This window comes from Leucoraja erinacea, chromosome 14, assembly GCF_028641065.1.
Source record: "Leucoraja erinacea ecotype New England chromosome 14, Leri_hhj_1, whole genome shotgun sequence".
NCBI classification, from domain to species: Eukaryota; Metazoa; Chordata; class Chondrichthyes; order Rajiformes; family Rajidae; genus Leucoraja; species Leucoraja erinaceus.
In genome coordinates this window covers 6,093,476-6,115,904 of record NC_073390.1, presented here as the reverse complement: position 1 = coordinate 6,115,904, position 22,429 = coordinate 6,093,476, and the positions used below count along the sequence as shown (strand labels likewise).

General features: G+C 40.2%; 1 protein-coding gene and 1 pseudogene across 2 annotated transcripts in view; both read right to left on the bottom strand.

Moving 5' to 3' along the window:
• The window catches only part of iqcg (IQ motif containing G), a 44,493-nt gene that overhangs the window by 18,961 nt on the left and 3,103 nt on the right, over positions 1-22,429 (bottom strand). For both annotated transcript variants that reach the window (XM_055645431.1, XM_055645432.1), the window contains exons 2-3: positions 5,473-5,611; positions 275-519 (exon numbers count right to left, since the gene is read on the bottom strand). In XM_055645431.1, coding sequence (XP_055501406.1) covers positions 275-519; positions 5,473-5,611 — 384 coding nt within the window. The remainder of the gene's footprint in view (positions 1-274; positions 520-5,472; positions 5,612-22,429) is intronic.
• On the bottom strand, positions 12,728-12,878 carry LOC129703823 (U1 spliceosomal RNA; annotated as a pseudogene).

Here is a 22,429-nt window from a genome sequence, read left to right as displayed (position 1 = left end):
TCTTTGTGGGGCTCTACCTTGCAGCGGCATTCACTGGGGTCTGTTAAAAATAAAGTCCAACAGATTTCTTAAAACAGGCAATGGATATGGGAAAAGTGTGGGGGAAATGGAGCTGTGGTAGAAAGGTAGCCATGATCTTGATGAATGATGGAGCCGGCACAAAGGCCATATAACATTCTCTTGCTCATAATTATGATCTGATTTTTTATAATCTTATATTTCCCAACAAAAAAATTGATCATTGATTGTTATATATTCGTCTTTGTGATCTCACCTGTCCATTTGCACCTTGGCAAAACTGTCAGAAGCAAGTGGATTCTGTTTCAGGGATGTATTCAAGAGCTGGCTGCTCCTCTTTAGATCTGCTGCAACGTCTTTGATTTGCTCTCCCAGCTCTGTCAATTGGTCTGTAGAAAGTCTTCTAGCCCCGACCTCTGACCGAGAAGTCATTATCTGCTGATATTTTGACACCGTCTGTTTCTGACCCTTCAGTATCAGGTCAATTTCATTCCCAACATTCTAGAGATGGAAAAGGCGAGATTTTCTTTTGGAAAAACAAAATACTGCACCACTCAGCAATTTTACAATTTTAAGAAATAGAATTTATGACTTAAAATACTGTGTTGATTTAGAGGTGCTACTCGGAATAGCATGTGGAACATTGTATATTTTAACCAATGTGGCAATACCCCAGATTTTTTTCAGACATAACGACCTGTTGGGCAGGAACCACATATGTCAATACTCAAAACTGTTTAGACCAGAGTTTGAAAGATCCATTTATAATTTAAATAAACTTTTATAATAAACAGAGGATTAGAGTGAAGTGAAATTATAACAGTTTCCATCCCTACAAAATGCACTGCTGGAACATAAACATTGTTCATGGCTATGTGACATTACCATGGCTATGTGACAATCATTGTTATTCAAAAGCTGCCATTTAGGCAAGGTGCCAGGGACACACTGGTACCCATTGTACAATTTCCCATTATGCATCCATGGCGGAAAGGTAGTAGAAAACTGCAGAAGCATCAAAAAATAGTTTGGGGTAGGTGTGATGTATATGTAATGTAATATTCAAGATTCAAGATTCAATTCAAGATTCAATTTAATTGTCATTTGGACCCCTTGAGGTCCAAACGAAATGCCGTTTCTGCAGCCATACATTACAAACAAATAGACCCAAGACACAACATAATTTACATAAACATCCATCACATCGCTGTGATGGAAGGCCAAAAACACTTATCTCTCCACTGCACTCTCCCCCCCACGATGTCAGAGTCAAAGTCAAAGCCCCCGGCTGGCGATGGCGATTGTCCCGCGGCCATTAAAGCCACGACGGGTAATGCAAGGTCACACACCGGGTCTTGGTGTTAGAGCCCCCGGCGTGCGCTCGCAGAGTCCCGCAGCCATTCCAAGCCGCGCGGGGCGGTGTAATTAATATGTAATGCAAATGCCAGTGCCCCTTGAGGCCAAAAGCAGAATCTGGCAAATGTACCTGTGCCTCATGATTGAGGTCAAGTGACCTTCTAGAAGTTTCAGTCATTGCAGATTAAACCTTTCCTGCAAGATGTCGGACGTGTATTCATTGTGCTAGTCACAACAAGGTCATTACATGGTGTCAGAGTAAAAAAAATAAATGGAGAGTCTCAAGCCTCCGGGACCACTCTCCATGCAAGAAGAAGAAGAAGCATGAGAGACTGTGAGCTTAAAAAGAAGAAAAAGAAGTTAAAGAAAAAGAAAGGTCAGAACGGGAAGCAAGAGCGCAAGGAAAACAAGTGGGGCAATAAGAGTCACTAAAGAGCGCAGCTGGAAGGTAGAAGCCTAACCAGCAGGACAGCGACGGTCTCAACTTACCTGGAACATTTTCCAGGGCTGTGCAGTCGCCACCGACTTCAGGTGAGCTCCACGGCCGTGTGGCTCATGGACAGGCCCAGTGGCTGCTACCGACGTCGGGTGAGGGCCTAGTGCCGTGTAGCCCATGGACAGGTACGGCGACCGCCACCGAATACATCCGAGTCTTCAGCCGGCCAGGAGCAGAGTCAGCCCGGCTGTGAGCAGAAAAGGCCCGGCTGCGCGAGAGAAGCGGACCGGCCGAGTGAGAGAAAGCCCGGTCACGAGGGAGAAGCGGACCGGCCGAGAGAGAAAGCCCGGTCGCGAGGGAGAAGCGGACCGGCCAAGAGAGAAAGCCCAGTCGTGAGAGACGGCCGTGAGCGGAGTCAGCCCGGACATGAGAGAAAGTCCGGCTGAGAGAGAAGCGGTTCCGGCCTCGAGTAAAGAGGGTCCGGTCACGCGAGAGAAGCTGACCGGACAAGTGAAGAGAGGGTCCGACCGCGCAAGAGAAGCGGGCACAGCAGTTCGCCAGCCTCCGCCGGTGGGACACAGTCCCGACGAGTGGAGCAGCAGCAGCCAGGCCGAGCCATGGAGCCAGCAGGCAGGCAAGTCAGCGGTGCACAGGGAGACGGAGAGAAGGTCGCCTTCTGTGATGGCCAAGGAATCGACGGCCTCTCCCAGTAATGGCCGCCACTGCGCTGCCCCAGACCATCACCGGCGCCCAAAGATTGGAGCTCGCGTTCGTGCGGCAATAACAGCCGCCGCCGCCGCCATATTAGAGCCTTGCAGAGCCCTGCGGAGCATGCAGCACGACCCGAGCAACAGATTAAAAACACTAAGGGACAAATGCAGAGAAGTAAAAGTTAAGACGCCAAGAAGTACAGATAATTTGCCGAAAATTCAATTGCAAAGAAGTAAAAGTTAAGAAGTGAAGAAGAAAAAATTAAGAAGCCAAGAGTTATCATGCAAGAAATTGAAAGAACGAAAATAGTTTGTATTGACAGTCTAAGTTTTTTTTTGGAGGGGGAGTCCGCCTCCTAGATGGAGCAAGTCTTTGAGACCAGGCGGAGAGTAAGTTCAGGATAGAGACGTCTAGCCCAGGATAGAGACCTGTAGCCCAGGATAGAGACCTGTAGCCCAGGATAGAGCCCTGTAGCCGTGGATAGACCCCTGTGTAGCCGTGGATAGGCCACCGGTAGCCAGACGCCCAGAGGTGAGAAACCTGGACAGAGGAGCCAGTCTCCCAGAAGCCAGAAATAGTCTCTCAGAAGGGGCAAGTCCCACGATGCGCCGAGATGCAGCGAGAGACAGGAGCCAGTCTCCCAGTCGCAGCAAAAGGCAAAGAGACAGGCCCTTTGTTAGAGTTTCTAGAGTTTGAGGTTAAAGTGAAAAGCGGCAGCAGTCTTAATTGAGTCAAGGGTAAATTCTTATGTGGATATTAGGGGGAGATGTGATGTAATTAAAGTTAAGGGGGAGATGTAAAGTTTGTATTTGTCATCATTATTAGTATTGCAAAAAGTTTGTTATCCACGTTAAATTGATTAAAGGTTAAATTGTTTAGTATTGAAAATAGTTTGTATTGACCCCAACGTTGAAGGGAGAGATGTGATGTAATTAAAGTGAAGGGGGAGATGTGATGTATATGTAATGTAATGTGTAATCTAAATGCCAGTGCCCCTTGAGGCCAAAAGCAGAAGCTGGCAAATGTACCTGTGCCTCGTAACTAAGGTCAAGTGACCTTCTAGAAGTTTCAGTCGTTGCAGATTAAACCTTTCCTACAAGTTGTCGGACGTGTATTCATTGTGCTAGTCACAACAAGATCTTAAGGAAGACATTACAGTAGGCATGTATCCAGTGAACAAGTGGAATGAGAGAACAAAAGGCAATGTCTTCCCCTTCTGCAAACTTCCTTTTTTTTAAAACTGAGATTAGCAATGAGCTGATAGATCTTGATGGTGGCCACAAATTCTAGTCCAATGCAATTTTTGTTTACACTTCAGTTACCTTATGACTTCCCTGAATGGAAAAAATGGAACTAAGGGTGGATGAAGAGTACAATAATTGGAGCTTATCGAGCATTGTTTTCCGATATTGCTACAGCTTACTTTTACAGTAGTTTTGCAATGCGGATACCAAAACTGTTGATTATTATACGAGTAATATAATTACACATTTTGAAGCTGGATTTTTTTGGTGAAAAACTGCTTTTGATCCAGGTTGTCAATTAAACAGTTAACTGATGTGATAAATATGAAAAAAAATAAGGTGTTAATTATTTTAATGTGCCAACTGCAATCAATGATGCTGGATTGCTGCAGGACAGTAATTATGGAAATACATTTTGAGAGAGAAAATAGGAAAGAGGAGGGAGGAAGAGAGAGAGATTATGGAGTTGGGAAGGTCAGGTAGAGGGACATGCTCTATTGTTGTTGAACAGGAGAGAGTTGTTGGTATTCTATTATTTCTTCTTATTTACAAACAGCTTCTCAGGATTGGAGTTGACTTTCTTTGACTCTGGTTTTCTGGGTTATGAGGTGGTGAGATGCCTGGGAATCAGATACTTCCACAAATGGGACTGCAGTTTCCAGATGGGATTCAAGGGCGAGCAGTTTGGGATTGCTTGTGTTGCTCATTCAGCTGTTTATGCCTCGCATCTGTTTTCCTGACGTACGGATTTGGGCGTTCTCAAAAGTATCTTGGATATTCCTGTTCTACTTTGAATGATTGTGGAGTATTCCCAGGAATCACTGTGGAAGTCGCATTTTTCAAAGAAGCTTTTAGAACATGCTTTTTTTTTGTCTACCTGTTGTAGCTAGTCCACGTCTCAAATGCAGGTACAAGAGCCAGGGTAGACCTTAGTATTGTGTCTTATTTAAGATCTTGACTTTCAAACAGTCATTTCATTGAAAAGCCAAAGGTTACAAAAGAAAAGCCTGGTTACTGAAGGGGATTGAGAATGTCTTCATTTATGCCTGGCTTTGCAGAGGAGCAGCAGGTAAAATTAAAACTGAAAATTCAGCAAATACTCAACAAGTATGTGTTTCAGGTCAAATAGTTAACATTTAACCTACCACACAGGGTCTCACCACACAGGGTCTTTGTTTTACAGACATTCTTTGGTAAGATTAAAACAAACGATTTGAAATGTTCTTTTTTTTATATTGCATAATTTATAATTATTAAATTGTTCATAGCCATTCTTCTGATATAACTGAAATGTTAACACATTCTATAACCACATGCTCACAAAATGTGTCTACCAACTGTTGCCAAAATAATTAGCACTTTGTCCAAGGAGATACAGTTCCGTTTGCTCATAAATGCATGGTACCATCTAGCACAATTGAAAAGATCAGTTGGTAGACTTCTACCAAGTCTGTTGTAATCAGCTAGTTTAACACCATTAATGTACAGGAATGAAAATGAGACGGAGAACATAAAAGTTCCCAGACTAGCACCTTAAATAGATTTTATTTCACATTTCTTTTCTGTACTGCTGGATATATCCCTGAGTTATTTATATATAAGATAAAAGGTAATTATAAGACCACAGTAAAACTGGCCCTGTTCCAGCACACAAGCAATTTATTAGATACTTTTGTAAAAGCAATGCAACATGGACAGGTAGCTTACGCTTGTCGAATCTGTACTTTCTTCAAAGGAAACTGGCATGATGAGGCCAAGAATGGTTAACTGATCTATACAATCGTCCAGAACACTGCAAATCCGGAAAACATCACTCTGGGAAAGGTGCGCCACTATTTCAGCTTCACTAAAGGATGAAAAAAAAGACATTGTGCAAAATTTAACTGAGTTTAAATTAAATTAGTCTAACAATATGCTGACCTGAGATATGGACAGTTTAGAATCACATCTTCTCAGTGGCTAATGGGTGGATGAAGAGGTTGTTAGAATGGGCTATTAATATTGGCAAAGTCTATCTGAACATGGGTCCCTGTTTAATACTATTGAATGGTACAATGCGGATTTACATATGTTACTACAGGAAGTTTAATAGTGTTGATGGACAGGAATCTCAGTGCAAGATAGTTTATTTTAGCTGGCTGGAGGTATTTTGCCTGCATTAGGAAATATTAAAAACAATAGACTAAATCATTTAACAGAATGTGAACTTAAGGGACTGTCCCACTTGGGCGACTTAATCCGCGAGTTCTGGCGAGTTTGCCCTCAAATCATACTCGCAGCATGGTCAACACAAAGTCATAGGAGGTCTCTGTAACTCTCCTTCATGCTCGAGAGTAGTCCCTGTGTACTCGAGGCCTCAGCTAGGTTGCGACATATTTTTCAACATGTTGAAAAATGCCCGCGAGTGGAAAAAGGTTGCCATGGAAAAAACAATACTTTTTTTACTCGTAGGTTTAGTCATAGTAGGTCATAGTAGGTCAGCATGTTAGTCGTAGGTAATCGAGGGTAGTCGAAGGTAGTCATAGATAGTCTTCATCATAGTCGAAGGGAGGTCGAAGGAGATCGAAGGAGGTCGTCTTCACTCTCCACTATTCGGTGTCCAATTTTCCCGAAGTTAGTCCTAGCTAGTCGAAGCTACTCTTCAACATAGTCGAAGGAGGTCTTCAACATAGTCGAAGGAGGTCTTCAACATGACGTTTTTTCAAACTCTCCTAAACTCTTCTAAACTCGCCATTTAGGTCGCCCAAGTGGGACAGCCCCTTTACTCTTTCGCTGCATGTTATTCAGTGAGTTCACTTCTGCTCTCGCTGATGAAAGAACAATAATTTGTTGTTCTTTATAACAATAATTTATTGTTCCTTCATGACAGGTGCTTGGGAAGCTGAAAGGGCTGAAGGTGGATAAGTCACCTGGACCAGATGGACTGCTCCCTAGGGTTCTGAAAAAGGTGGCTTTAGAGATTGTGGAGGCATGGTTCCAGACAATTAGAAAATTGCCAATATTACCCCGCTCGCTATACAAGAAGGGATCAAAGCTGGACAGTGGGAACTGTAGGCCGGTTAGTCTGCCCAGTGGTTGGTAAGATTTTAGAGTCCATTATAAAGGATGAGGTTACGGAGTACTCAGAAGTTCATGATAAAATTGGCTAAAATCAGCATGGTTTTGTGAAGGGGAGATCTTGCCTGAGGAATCTGCAGGAATTCTTTGAAGAAGTAAATAGCAGGACAGACAAAGGAGTCAGTGGATGTTGTTTACCCAGATTTCCAGAAAGCCTTTGATAAGGTGCTACATGTGAGGCTGCTAAGGAAGATGAGAGCCCATGGTATCAAAGGGCAAATACTAGCATGGTTGGCTGGATGGAAGAAGGCAAAGAGTGGCAATAAAGGGGGCTTTATCTGGTTGGCTGCCAGTGACTAGCGGAGTTCCATAGGGGTCGGTGCTGGGGGCACTACTCTTCACGTTGTATATTAATGATTTGGAAGAGGGGATTGAAGGCTTTGTGGCCAAGTTTGCAGATGATCTGAAAATAGATGGAAGGGCAGGTAGTGCTGAGAAACCAGGGACTCTGCAGAAGGACTTGGACAAGTAGGGAGAGTGGGCAGAGAAGTGGCAGATGGAATATAGTGTAGCAAAGTGTGGAGTAATGCATTTTGGTAGTAATAAAGACATAGACTATTTTTTCAATGGGGAGAAAATCCAGAAATCGAGGGTGCAAAGGAACTTGGGTGTGCTGGTGTAGGATTCCCCAAAAAATTCATCTGTAAGTCCGTTAGGGCAGCACGGTAGCGCAGCGGTAGAATTACTGTCTTACAGCCGGAGACCCGTGTTCAATCCCAACTACGGGTGCTGTCTGTACGGAGTTTGTACGTTCTCCCTATGACCGCGTGGGTTTTCTCCGGGATCCTCCCACACTCCAAAGACGTACAAGTTTGTAGGTTAATTGGCTTGGTATGAATGTAAATTGTCCCTAGTGTGTGTAGGATCGTGTTAATGTGGGGATCGCAGGGCGGCGTGGACTCGGTGGGCCAAAGGACCTGTTTTCGCGTTGTATCTCTCAACTAAAAAAAAGGTGAATTGGTATTAAAGAAGGCAAATGTAATGCTAGCATTTATTTCAAGAGGGCTAGAATACAAAAACGGGGATGTAATGTTGAGGCTTTATAAGACGCTGGTCACATGTGGACACATGGTGCGCTTAGGCCACATTTGGAGTATTGCGACCAATTTTGGCCACCATATCTGAGGAAGGATGTGCTGGCCCTGGAGAGGTCCAGAGGAGGTTTACAAGAATGATCCCAGGAATGAGTGGGTTAACATGATGAGCGTTTGACAGCACTGGGGCTGTACTCGCTGGAGTTTAGATGAATGAGGGGGGACCTCATTGAAACTACAGAATAGTGAAAGGCTTGGTTAGAGTGGATGTGGAGAGGATGTTTCCATTAGTGGGAGAAGCTAGGACTAGAAGTCATAGCCTCAGAATTAAGGGATGTTCCTTTAAGAAGATGGGAAGGAATTTCTTTAGGCAGAGGGTGGTGAATCTGTGGAATTCTTTGCCACAGAAGGTTGTGGAGGCAGTCAATGGATATATTTAAAGCAGAGATAGATAGATTCTTGATCAGTACAGGTGTCAGGGATTATGGAAAGAAGGCAGGAGAATGGGGTTAAGAGGGAGATATAGGTCAGCCATGATTGAAAGGTGGAGTAGATTTGAGGGGCCGACTGGCCTTATTCAGCCCTTATTACTTATGACAGCCACTTTTTAACATTACAATACTGACTATATTGCATAAAATGACAGGGAAAATGAATGCCTGATTAATCTGGTTGAATTGAAATAGGTTCCTTGCATGATGGACATGGAATTATTAATGGATGTTGCCGATAAAGATAGATGTAGTTCTGCTATAATGCATGTTTACATAATGATATTCTTTGAAACTATTTTATGTGCAGCTTTTAGTACTTTTAGCTTGCTGTTACAAAAATAAACTTAAAGCTAGTAAAAAGATCTGTTTGAGAATCCTGCAAGAAAAATAACTTTGTTATGCATTCTTAAACTCTCCAGCTCAACCCCTATTTCACCATTGACACAATTGATTTACAAACACAAGGTTTCTTAAAAAAAAAAATGAAATGATTCAATTTATTGTCATTGTCAGTGTACAGTACAGAGACAACGAAATGCATTTTTAGCATCTCCCTTGAAAGGGAGACACAGGGCGTCGCGGTGTGCCCGCGCCTGCCGCCGTAACATTCCATTACAGGCAAAGGTGGGTGAAGTGTCTTGCCCAAGGACACAACGACAGTATGCACTCCAAGCGGGATTTGAACCGGCTACCTTCCGGTCGCCAGCCGAACTCTTAGCCCATTGTGCTATCTAACTATGCAACTATCATGTTAGAAAAGAACTACCTCTACTTACAAAATGTCTGATAGGATTTAATAGTAAGATTAAATGAGTACTTACCAGTATGAAGTTTGATCTGTATTTTATGAGGAGTTACGATGAGGGATTACGTGAAGAACCCTGCCCAGTGCGCAGGTGCGGCATACTTCGAAGCAGCGGTGTGGAATCACAGATAGACACAATATTTGAAGTAACATAGTAAAGATCAGTGAGACATCAGTTTACTAGTTTGATCTATATAATGAGGGTGGGAGCAGAGGGCACGTAATCCCTCATCGTAACTCCTCATAAAATACAGATCAAACTTCATACTGGTAAGTACTCGTTTAATCTTACTATTTTACTTCGGAGTCACGTGAGTGACTACATGAAGATTTCAAAGGTCTGTGATTTCAAACCGTGTAACAGTTTTTATTTCACTCACTGCCGAAGTTCTTCAGGGAGGAAGTGTTATCGTAATCAACCAATGGATCTGCTTTCTCAAGAAACAGAAAGGTATTTGTTAACAATAACAACATAAATAGCTCCCCTGAGCTTAAATTAAATATTTGCAGTTTGTAATATTCTATCTGCAATTAAATCAGGCTTATCAACGGTTTACAATAAAAAATGTTCTGAACGTCGTTTCCCTTGACCATCCTGCCGTATTGAGAATGTGGTCAACCGGGAAGTCCATTCGTTCAGCCACTGATATCAATGCTGCCCTAGTGGAATGGGATTTAAATGTATTATTTATCTATTCCGGCAGCTTTCAGTACCTGTTTGAGCCACCTTGAAGTGGTTTGGCTCGTTACCCCGTCTTGGGGTTTCTGTGGTTGACCCATAGGCTTTCCTCTCCCTCTAAGATTGTGGGTTGTGTCTATATATTGTTGTAGATGGGTCACCACACTCAACCTGGACTCTGGTGGGTAGGCCCGGAATACCACCAGTGAATTGGGCGTTCCTGGTCGCTTAGGTTTTTACCAGACCTAGAATGATGAACGTGATGCGGTCTGGGGTAATCACCATGTTATCCAGTCTAGTTTTATGGAGTGACTGGACTCTGTGAGCGGATACGAGAGCCATAAGCATGAGCGTTTTTAACATAGATTGTGCAAGACTGAGGGATCTAGCTGGTGCCATTCTCTGAGATATGTCAATATCACACTGATATCCCATACATGGGTATACCTGGGTTTTTGGGGCTTGTTATTATAATTGCCCTTCATAAGTTTTATCTTCAGTGGATGGGATCCCATGCTCTGCTGTCCTGCTGTTTTTAGATAAGCAGACAGGGCGCTTCGCGCTGTATTTACGGCACTGTAACTCACCTTTTCATCATGGTGTAGATGGTCCAGGAACTCCAATACGTCAGTGGTTGAATAGTTTGGTATGTTGTCCCTGCGTCGTGGCAGTATTTTTCCCATGTTTGCTCTTGGTGACTGTTCGCAGGGATGCCGACATGGTGGTAATGGTTCATTTAGATAATCCCAGTCCCTGGTAAGGTCTGTTCAAAAACCTACAACCCAGGAGTTTGATGTTTTTATGGCATGGGTGGCTTATGCCTGATACTGGGTGAGTCAGCAACCATGGTCCACTAGGGAAATCCATAGGTGACTCAACCACCATGTCGTGATGAACTGGGAACCATGGCTATGTAGGCCGGTCGGGCACCTTCAATATCCCGGAGACAGATTCCATCTGTATTGCGAAGTGCTCGACTGATGAGGCAGAAGGGAGGGAAACAAAAGCAGAAATTCCCCCTATCCAGCATGTAGGCATCTACCGCTGCTCCCTCTGATCTGGTTCCTAAGTCACATACATAGGTTACTGGTGATTCCGTCTTGTGCAACCAAATTGATATCTGGCGTTCAAATTGCTTAATACCTTTAGCAGATATTTTGGGTTTAACATCCATTCAATGTTATCATAAATTTTCCCCCCGTGACGTGGTGTCTCCCACTGTGTTCTAGCTTACCTAGGAGATAGGCAGCCGATAGTTAAAAATGTCTTTTGACACACCACTGCCAGATCTGTTTTACCAATTTGTTGCACGATAATGATTTTATGCTCCCCATATGGTTAATATAAGCCACCACCATAGTATTATCAATCCGTAACCTTATATGTACGTGCTGCATCTGAAATGCATATACTTTTAACCCAATAGGCGACCACCAATCCCAAATAGTTGATGCCCGGTGTGTGTAGTAACGATGATTCTGAATTGGACCATCTGTTACCTGTGCTGGATATGGAGTTAGTTGCTCCCCAGCCTAAATCACTGGCATCGGTTTTTAAGAACCAAGTTAGGATTGGTGATGGTAATAGGGCTCAAAACTATGCCAAACATTTTCTGCCCACCACTGTAATTCTGATATAGTTTCAGTGGGTACATTCATGATTTGATTATAGTGACCCGAGCACCTTGGCAAAGTAACAGTCATATGGATAGAATTGATATTAAAGCCCAGATAATCCATGGTAGTTTACGGCTTCAATTTTGGTTTATCTGGGTGTAGGATGAACCTCAGTGTTTTAAGGAGCTGTTTCGTAGCTAGAACTGCTGCCACAGCTAATTCCTTTGTTTTCCCTAATATGAGGATATCATCCAATATATGCCATGATTATGCTTGTTTTCTTAATATTTTCATGGCTGTTTTTAATATTTTTGTAATTAGTTTAGGGCTGAGGTTAGACCATTGGGAATGCTCTATACTCCCATAGTTGCCCCATCCAGATAAATTTTTAGGTATCTACAATGATCCTTGTGTATGGGTATAAGATAGTATGCATCTTCCATATCAATGCTTGCCATAAGGTATCCTTTGGAGATCAGATGTCTGGCAGTGACAAAACGTCTCCATCTTAAAGTGTATATACTCAACAGATTTATTTAGTGATATTAGGTCAATGATGATGCTACATTCACCATCTTTTGTAGTTTTGGTGAATATATTCGATACAAATTCCAATGGTTCATGTTTGCTCCCATGATCCCTTTTGTAATGAGCCTTTCTAGTTCAGCTTGACCTTCTCGCTTCTCTTTCTTAGAGGGAAAAAATGCCCTTTGGGCGCATTGCTGAACTGGCGGTAATATGCCCAATTTGAATTCAAGTTTTTATCCACTAATACTGTTGAGTATATATTTGTTATTTGTGACAGCACCCCATGCTTCTTTCAACAAGTGTAAATGCCCCCCCCCCCCCCCAGTTAGTAGAGCACCCTTATTTTGTGTAAACTGGGAGGAACCAGACTACCTACCTCCATGTTCATTGTTTTTTCATGAAGGCTCAGTTTTGCTGGTATGCTGGTGCTGTCGGTGGGGCGGCGCATTTTCCCTGGGGTCACGCTCTGGGCCCCTGTCTTAAAAAAGACCTTTGGGGGTAATAAGCAGCGGTCCCCGGCTTTCACCAGTCCTAGGATGTGGGTGTTGACTGGTGGATGCCGAGGGGTGCTGCCAGCTGGGTGTTGGATGAGATGTCCTGCTCGTTCCAGGGCCTGCCCTCATGAGGCGCACAGGTTTAGCTGCCTCTCTTCCCGCTGCAGCGGTTTGCATAGCCCCGTATATTTGGGGTTGAGGGCAGGTCTTATATGCCACAAATGGCAGTCGAGTATCCCGCATTTGGGAACATCTTAGGCGTCAGCACACTCGAAGTGCAATGGGATAGCCTCGTCCTGGGAGAACCACCTTGGTGATCATGGCGTCTCGCCTGCCAGGTGAGTATGATCCGTGGAAACGAGCAAAGGCGGTGATTTTCGGTCGCGTGGAGGAGCCATATAGTGGCCCACGGCACCGAGCAGCTCTTCCTGATCCTGCTCCCCTGGCATACTCCTGTTCTCGTCCACCTGCCCAGCGGTTAAGCCAGCCCAGCCCTGGCCTCCTTAGCTAGCCTCAAAAGAGGGAGCAAAAGGGGGTGCTATAAATTGGAGGAGGCATAGCTCTAACTCCGTTGTCGCATCAATCCCTCGACAAGGGAGATGGCTAGTGCAATAGCACTGGGGTAGGAGTGTCAGCTCCCTTGGCATTCAGCCAGTGACCCCTCGTTTTCCTGGAGGTTTTGTAGCTCCATGACCTCCTCTGGCTTGGGGAGACAGACATACTTGTTTTTGCTGTCTCCAGCCTGTTCCAGTGTTGGAGGAAGTTGATTCCTGTAGAACCTGTATTTTTGGTAAGGTTTTGTCTTACCTGTAGTTAGAGGCTGCCTGCCGTTTTTTAGGCGGCATTGTAGCGGTTCCCGGGCGGCGATTCTCCTTGTCAGGAGTCTGCAGGGCTGCCGGTCGGGTTTTTAAATTTCCCTCCGGTCCGCTGCTGTTAACCGAACAGCTGTTCAGCGGACCGGCATCAGCGCAGCTCCCTGTCAGCGGTCCGCAGCGTGTGCGGTCCCGTTTGCGCCTATCCCCCTCCACTGTCGGCTCCTTCGCTGGAGTCGAACGGGGGCCGCTTCCTCTGCTGCTTTGCTCCCCCTGGAGCAAAAAACACAAGGCCCGATTAAGGTAGGTACTTACCTAACGTTCCTTGGTTTGCGGGAGCGCCGACTCCCGCTGGGCCGCGTGTGCACAGCTGGGCGATAATGCCGCACCTGCGCACTGGGCAGGGTTCTTCACGTAGTCACTCACGTGACTCCGAAGTAAAATTAAGAGATAATTAGCAAAAGTTCATAGAATCTAAATCCGTTGGGAAGGAGAGCCAAGGAATGGCAAATGGGATTTAACTCTGACAAGTGTAACGTGTTGTACTTTGGTGTGTAAAACCAGGATGTTACCTGAACTTGTGAGCTTGAGTTGTAAAGAGAGGCTGGATTGATTGGGTTATTTTCTTTGGAGCGTATTGCGGTATACAAAATCATGAGGGACATGGATAAAGTGAATGCTAAAAGTCTTTTTTCCAGGGTAGAGGATTCTAAAACTAGAAGGCAAGATGAGAGAAGAAAGATTTAAGAGGGACCTAAGGGGCAACTTTTTCATTCACAGAGAAATCCATGTTCAGAATGAACTGTCAAAGGAAGCGATAGCAGTAGATAACAATTACGACTTCCAAAAGACATTTACACAAAAACATATATGGATAGGAATGGTTCCAAATGATATGGGCCAAATGCAGGCAAATGAGACCAGTCCAGAATGCCAACTCTGCCAGCATGCAAGTTGGGCTGAGTGGCCTGTTCCCATACTGTAAATGTTCATGACTCTAATTGGAGGAAATCTACTGAAAGCAATTGTTAAATTGAATTGCGGGAAAGACGAAGAGTGAAGGAACATGTGAAACATTTCACAACTTATATTGATGAAATGAATGAAGGAATTGAGGGCGGAACGTGCAAGGTTGCAGATCATGCTGTTATAAAACAGAATATGAATGTAGATAGTTATGCGGATGACACCAGGCTAATGGACAGATTAAATGATGAGCAAAGTTACAGTACATGGAACTCAATGTAACATATAAGAGGCAAAGATGAGCCAAAATCTTTATACCATGATAGCGGTACTAAAAACAAGAAGGCATGGGTTTAAAGTGGGAAGAAATTAGTTTTGGAGGGGATCTGAGGGGCGCAGTATTTTTACACAGAGAGGTTGTCTAAAACATACTGCCAGATGAGATTTTGGAATAAGATAAAAATGACCTTGTTTAAGACGCATTTAGACTGACACTTAAATTACAAGGTATAGAAGAATATGGCACAAATGAAGGCAAATGGTATTAGTGTAGATGAGCAAAAAGTCTGCGTAGATGTGGGTCGAATAGCCTATTTCTGTGCTCTACAGCTGGATGACTTTATGACACTATGGGAAAGCTTGAGACCATCTATTCTGCATTCAAGAAAGAGAAACCAAAAATGTTTCTTAATATTCAGAAAAAGTATATCGGTCTACAAAAGAGCTCAATGTAAATTTACCAGAGTTAAAAAGCTTGTATTGTATTATGTGTTAAAATTAAAAGGATTGGGAACTACTTTCACTGGTGAGGGATGTTAGAACAAGAGGGTATCATACTGGAGCCAGATTTTCACAATTTTCTTCACAAATTAATGGAGATGTGTAATTTTCTACTGAAAATAGGTAGAACTTGAGTCCATTCAAAATTTAATACTTTGAAATTCTGAATATTTTGAGAGCGTGAAGAAGGGTCCCAACCGGAAATGTTACCTATCTCTTTTTCTCCAGAAATGCTGCCTGACCCACTGAGTTACTCCAACACTTGGTGTTTATCTTTGATATTTTGTGTTTGCCAGGCTTTTGACAATGTGCCATGTGATAGGCCAGTCCAGAAAGGCATATAGGATCCAAGGAGTATTGGTAAAATGGATCCAAAGTTGGCTGGGTGATAGGAGGCAGAAGGAAGTGATAGATAGGTTTTTCTCACCGGATATCTGCAACAAGTGGTGTATAACAAAGATCAGTGTGGGATCTTTATTGTAATATGTATATAAATGAGGGGTGAGAATGAAGGGAGTATGATTAGTAAGTAAATTTTGCAGATGGCATGAAAAAATTGGCGGAGTTGTATAAAGTGAAGCAAGTTATCTAATTATACAGCCACATAGATATGCTGCAAAGTTGAAAAAGCACCAACGGATGGGATTTAGTCCAGAGAAGTGTCAATAAATTTTGGTTGGATGATCACAGAGTGAATGAAAGCGATCTTAGGAGCATTGATGTACAGAGACACCTTGATGTGGAAATACAGAGCTCCCTTAAAGCAATGACACTAGTGAATAGGATAGTTAAAAAAAACATTGAGAGTCAAGTGTTTTCTTGTCATACTTCCCAGATAGAATGATTAAATTCTAACTTGCACCAGCACAATAGAATATGCAAGCACAAGACAATACAGTATGTAACTATATGTAACGTAACAGAATATGCTTGCTTCCATGGGCTGAGGCAATCAGTTTTAGAATTGGGATGTCTTGTTCCGATGCAATAAACTTCAGTCAGACCATACTTTGAGTTTGCATCAGTTTTGGTTGCCACGCTACAGGAAGAATGTGCTAGCAATAGAGAAGGTTCAGAAGAGATACACCTGGATGTTGCATAGAATAGAGGACGATGGAATCAGAATCTTTTTTCCCAGGGCAAGACCTAGAGGGCATGTTATTTTGTGAGAGAGGAGAAATTTCAACCTGCCGGTAAATGTTTCATACAGAGGATGGTGAACATCCGAAAATAGCGACCAAAGGAGGCAGCGAAGGTATATACCATGCAGTACAATGTTTGTAGACAATAGGTGCAGGAGGAGGCCCTTCGAGCCAGCACCGTCATTCAATGTGATCATGGCTGATAATTCACAATCAGTACCCCATCCTGCCTTCTCCCCCTATCCCCTGACTCCACTATCTTTAAGAGCCCTATCTAGCTCTCTCTTTAAAGTATCCAGCAAACTGGCCTCCACCGCCCTCTGAGGCAGAGAATTCCACAGACTCACAACTCTTGTGTGAAAAAGTGTTTCCTCATCTCCGTTCTAAATAGCTTACCCCTTATTCTTAAATTGTGGCCCCTGGTTCTGGATGCCCCCAACATCGGGAACATGTTTCCTGCCTCTAGCGTTTCCTTTTTTTTTTTTTTTTGAAAATATTTTTTATTGGAGATAGGTACATAACCTATTACATCATTACAGTCTTACATTTTTAAATTGATAATATTGTCAGTTATTATTACATTGTCTCCAATACTTTTTGCCTTTTTCTTCCTTTTTTTTTAAACTAGATAGAACTAAAGAGCTAGATGAAGTAAAGAAAGAAAAGAAAGAGAAGAAAAACAAAAACAAAAAAAAAAAAAAATTAAAAAAAAAAAGAAAAAGGAAAGAGATAGTTAAAGAAGAATGGAAAAATTTATTAAAATAAAAAACTTCGTTCGAGATATGTTCGTACATTTCAGAGTATAGCATTTCATCCATTCTTTAGCCCGAGTGCTAGTCAGGTTCCTGTGCTGAACTATTCTGACCCTTTAAGTAATCAATAAAAGGAGACCATATTCCGACGAATAATTCCTGTTTGTCCAACAGGGAAAATCTGATTCTTTCCACGTTTAAGGTCTCCGTCATTTCTATAATCCACATTTTGATTGTGGGGGCCCTAGGGACTTTCCAAAATTTTAGAATTAATTTTTTTCCTGTTATTAAACTATAATCAATAAAGTTTCTTTGTGTTATTCTAAATGTTTGATTTAATTCTAATATTCCGAGTATTATTAATTTTGGATCTGGGTCCAATTGTGTGTTGGTTACTTTAGATATTATACTGAAAATATTTACCCAGAATTTTTTAATTTTTATACAGTTTGCAAACATATGAGATAATGTAGCTTCTAAATGTTGACATTTATCACATATAGGTGAGATATGTTGAAAAATTTTATGTAGTTTTGTTTTTGAATAATGTAACCTATGTATTACTTTAAATTGTATTAGAGAATGTCTGGCGTTTAGTGAACACTGATGTATGTGTTGCAAACTTTCTTCCCAAGTATCTTTCGTTATTACTTGATTTAATTATTTTTCCCATGTTTGTCTGTGTAAGTCCGTCAAAGGAATGTCACTGTCTAATAAGATATTATATATATAAGATATTAATTTTTCTGTATTAGGATGTTTGTTCCAACATTCATCAAGAATTTCTGAGTTTCTAATTCGAAAATTTTGAGAGTTCGATTTTACATAATCTCTAAGTTGAAGATATCTGAAATAATCATTTCCTCGAAGTCCATAAGTCTGTTGCAACTCCTGAAATGTCAGAAAAGTGCCTTCCTTGTAAAGTTGTCCCATATTTTTAATTCCGTAATTCTTCCATTGTGTAAAACCCCCGTCCAACCATGAAGGCTTAAACAAAGGATTATTCACAATTGGAAGAAAAAGTGATAAATTATCTAATTTTAATGTATTTTTTAATTGTTTCCAAATTCGTATAGCACTAAATATTATAGGGTTTTCCCTATAAATTTTTTTGTTTAATTTAGACGTAGCAAATAATATCGAACCGATATCAAAAGGTAAACAATCTTCCTTTTCCATTTTTAACCAGTCTGGTTGATGATCTATTTCTTCCAACCAGAAATTCATATTTTTAATATTAACTGCCCAGAAATAAAACAAAAAATTAGGTAAAACCAAGCCTCCATTTATTTTTGATTTGCACAAGTGTCTTTTGTTTATCCTATGATTCTTATAGTCCCAGATAAAATCATTAACAATAGAGTCCAATTTTTTTTTTAAAAATGTTGCCAGATATATCGGAATTGTCTGAAAAAGGTATAATATTTGCGGTAAAAAAATCATTTTTATGGCATTAATTTTGCCAACCATTGAGATAGGAAGTGTTTTCCAGTATTGAATATTCTTATGTAGTTTGTTCAGTAATGGGGGGAAATTTGCTTTAAATAATGATGTATATATCTTAGTTACATAAATACCTAGATATTTAAATTTTTCATTTACTATTTTAAATGGAAATTGTTGTATTATCTGTTTGTTATGTTCCCTTATTGGCATAATTTCACTTTTATTCCAATTTATTCTGTATCCTGAAAGTGAACCAAATTGGGTTATTAGCTTTAATAAGTTTGGGATACTAATTTCTGGTTTTGTAATGTAAATTAATACATCATCTGCGTATAGAGAAATTTTATTCACTGTGTCCTTTGTGTTATACCCATGTATTTCCGGATGCCCCCTAACTCTTTCTGCCAGTGGCTCAATAGCAAGCGCAAATAATAATGGAGATAACGGGCATCCTTGTCTACAACCTCTAGATAGGCTAAATTTAGATGACAACCTTTGGTTTGTAAATATTCTAGCCGTGGGATTTGTATATAACAGTTTTATCCATGTACAGAATTTCTCCCCTAGCTGCATCTTTTCCATCACCGAAAATAAATAAGACCATTCGACCTGATCAAATGCTTTTTCAGCGTCAAGTGAGATTATTGCTAGATCTTCATTAATAATTCTCTTGGAATATATAATATTAAATAATCTTCTTAGATTATAATATGAGTACCGTTTCTGAATAAAGCCTGTTTGGTCAGGGTGTATTAATTTATTCATCATTGTACTTAATCTATGCACTATTATTTTGGTTAATATTTTCTGATCTGTATTTAAAAGTGCAATTGCTCTGTATGATCCCGGGTCTTCCGGATCTTTATCAGCTTTAGGAATAAGTGTTATTATAGATTCATTTAAAGTGTCTGGAAGTTTCTGTTGAGTATAGATATACTCATATAGTCTTTGTAAACGTGGGTAAAGCAAATCATAAATTTTTTTGTAAAATTCGGAGCCTAAACCATCTGGTCCTACTGCTTTACCATTTTTTAAAGAGCCAATAGACTCCTCAATATCCTTTATCGTAATCTCCCTTTCTAATAATTCTCTATCGTTTGAATCTAAACCTTTTAAATTACATTTTATTAAAAAATCTGCTATTCCTTCTGATTGTGCTACGGTTTTAGTTGAATAAAGGTTATGATAGTATTGGAGAAATCTATCATTTATGTCCTTGGGCATTTTTAATAATTCTCCTGTCTCTGTTCTAATTTTATGAATTATTTTTTCCCCTTCCATTTTTCGTAACTGGCGTGCTAATAGTTTTTGTGGTTTGTCTCCAAATTCAAAATGTAATTGTTTGGTTTTTTGATAAAGTTTTATTACTTGTTCTGAATACATTTTATTTAGTTTATATTTCAATACAGCAATTTTATTATGTTTTAACGTAGATGGCATTCTCGCATTTTCTAGTTGCTTGATTTCACTTTCCAATGTTTGTTGCTTAATCCTGTTCTCTTTATTATAAAATGCTTGAGCAGAAATTAATGTACCTCGAACATACGCTTTGAACGTTTCCCACATAAGAGAAGTAGGTGTGTCAGGGTTGTCATTTACCTCAAAAAATATTTGAATCTGTTTAATAATATATTCCTGGCATGATCTTTCGTTCAAAATTTGTGGGTTAAATCTCCAATATGCTTGTTTCTCGGACATTCCATTTAATTTAATCATGAATGTTACAGGTGTGTGATCTGAGATTATAATGTTATGGTATTTTGAATTATAAGTAAATGGGATAAACATAGAGTCAACTAAAAAATAATCTATTCTTGAGTATGTTTTGTGTACTGGTGAGTAAAATGAATATTCCCGTCCAGTTGGGTTTTCTATTCTCCAGACGTCCTTAATATTAGTGGTATTAATAAATGAATTTAAAAATACACTTGATTGAGATTTTGCTTTTTTTTGCCTTGATGATCTATCTAAGTATGAATCTAATGTACAATTGAAGTCTCCTCCTATTATTAATTTATATTGTGTAAATTCAGGAATTTTATTAAATGTTTTATTAAAAAACGTGGGGTTATCAAAATTAGGCCCATAAACATTAAGAAGGATCACTTTTTCTCCATTTAACTCTCCAACTAATATAATATATCTACCATCAATATCCACTATTGTTGAAGAGTTCGTAAAAGGTATTCCTTTACGAATTACTATTGCAACTCCTCTGGACTTGTGGGAAAAGGAGGAATGATATGATTCAGCGATCCACTTAGCTTTAAGTCTATGTTGAGATTCCTTTTTAAGGTGTGTTTCTTGAAGAAATATTATATCTGTTTTGATTAAATTTAGATGTGCCAAAACTTTACTTCTCTTAATTGGTTCATTGATTCCCTTGACATTCCAACTACAAAATGTTATTCCCTGACCCCCTCTTGTCATGTTAACATCTTGCATATTGTTTCTAAGGTGGTCTATAACCGAGCAGAAGGTACAACACATAGAACCTGACCCTGCTCCCGAACCTCAAATAGATGAATTTAAAATCATATACATCGCTCTTCCGAACACATCTCCTTGTATTAGTCTTATTTTTCCATTCAAACATTAAGTTATAAAAATATTTAAAGTGAAAAAAGTGATAGAGTTGATTAGTGTAGAGTGAAAGAAAAGGAACTACATCTACAATTAGTGTAGTTAGTGATAGCCACACTAACGTGGCTAGAATTCTAAAGACTTCCGTAGCCTTTGTAAAAAAAAAAATTCCCAGCTCCGTGCCCGAAGAAAAAAAAAAAAAGATTATTTCTAACATTCAAATAACTTCTTTGGGAGTAACAAACTTATTTACATACCCATACATACACACACACAATATATATATATATATATATATATATATACCCATATGTATACATATATAAGCACGTAACCCTGCAGAAAAGTTCAAGAATAGCAAAAATTCACAACGTTATTATTCTCTACATATCATATTAATTTTTTCGCTAAATCTATAAATTTAATTTTAAATTGAAAAACAAAGAAAAAAAACGTCAAACTTTATTATGATGTAGGCTAATTTACCTCTTACATATCTTCCTATATAATATGTATGTAATTCATTTCTACGTTAATCAAAGACTATTAATTATTAATCATTGTTATCAATCATATACAGTATTAACTTTTTATGAGAAATGTTAATGTTAATAATTTTAGTGGTAATATGGATATTTAATAAGTATTAGTTGTTACATATATAGTTAGATATGAATATACAGATAATAATAATGATTAGTAAACAAAAACAAAAAAAATTTAAAAAATAAAACAAAACCCAATTTTTTTTTTTTTTTTTTTCCTTTTCAAAAAAAAATACAAAGATCACGGTTTTATCCAATGTCCTCCGTCGATTTCGGTTTCCGAATGTCCTTAAAGCTCTTGAAAGAACTTTAAAGGTCCTTTTAGATCTGGCGGTCCTGTTAGTCCTTGACTCCTAAGGAGTAATGTAAATTCTTCAGTCTATGGTCATGTTACCGACTTCTTTGGCATATTCCAGTGCTTTTTCGTGGTCTGTAAAAAAGTGCTCCTTGGACTTGTAGGAGACTCTTAGTCTTGCGGGATAAAGCAAGCTGTATCTCAAATCAGGTACATTCTTCAATATTCTTTTTGTCTCAGTGAACAGTGCTCTTTTCTTGAAGACCTCTGCCGGATAATCTCGGTAAATACTGAATCTCACACCTTCAAAGAGGAGCTGTCCGCCTCGAACAATTTTCTTCATTATATCGTCAAATTCATGATCCAGTTGCACTTTTACGATAATTTATCTTGGATGGGCATCATCTTGTGTACGACGTCGCTGCGCTCTATGAGCTCGACCGAGTGAAGGTTTGTGATCCAATTTTAAGGCTTTTTGTAATAGGTCTGCCACAAAATCCCGAGTGCCCATTTCCCTCTCACTTCCTTCTTTCACCCCTACAATTCTTAGATTCTTACGTCTTTGACGCCCCTCCA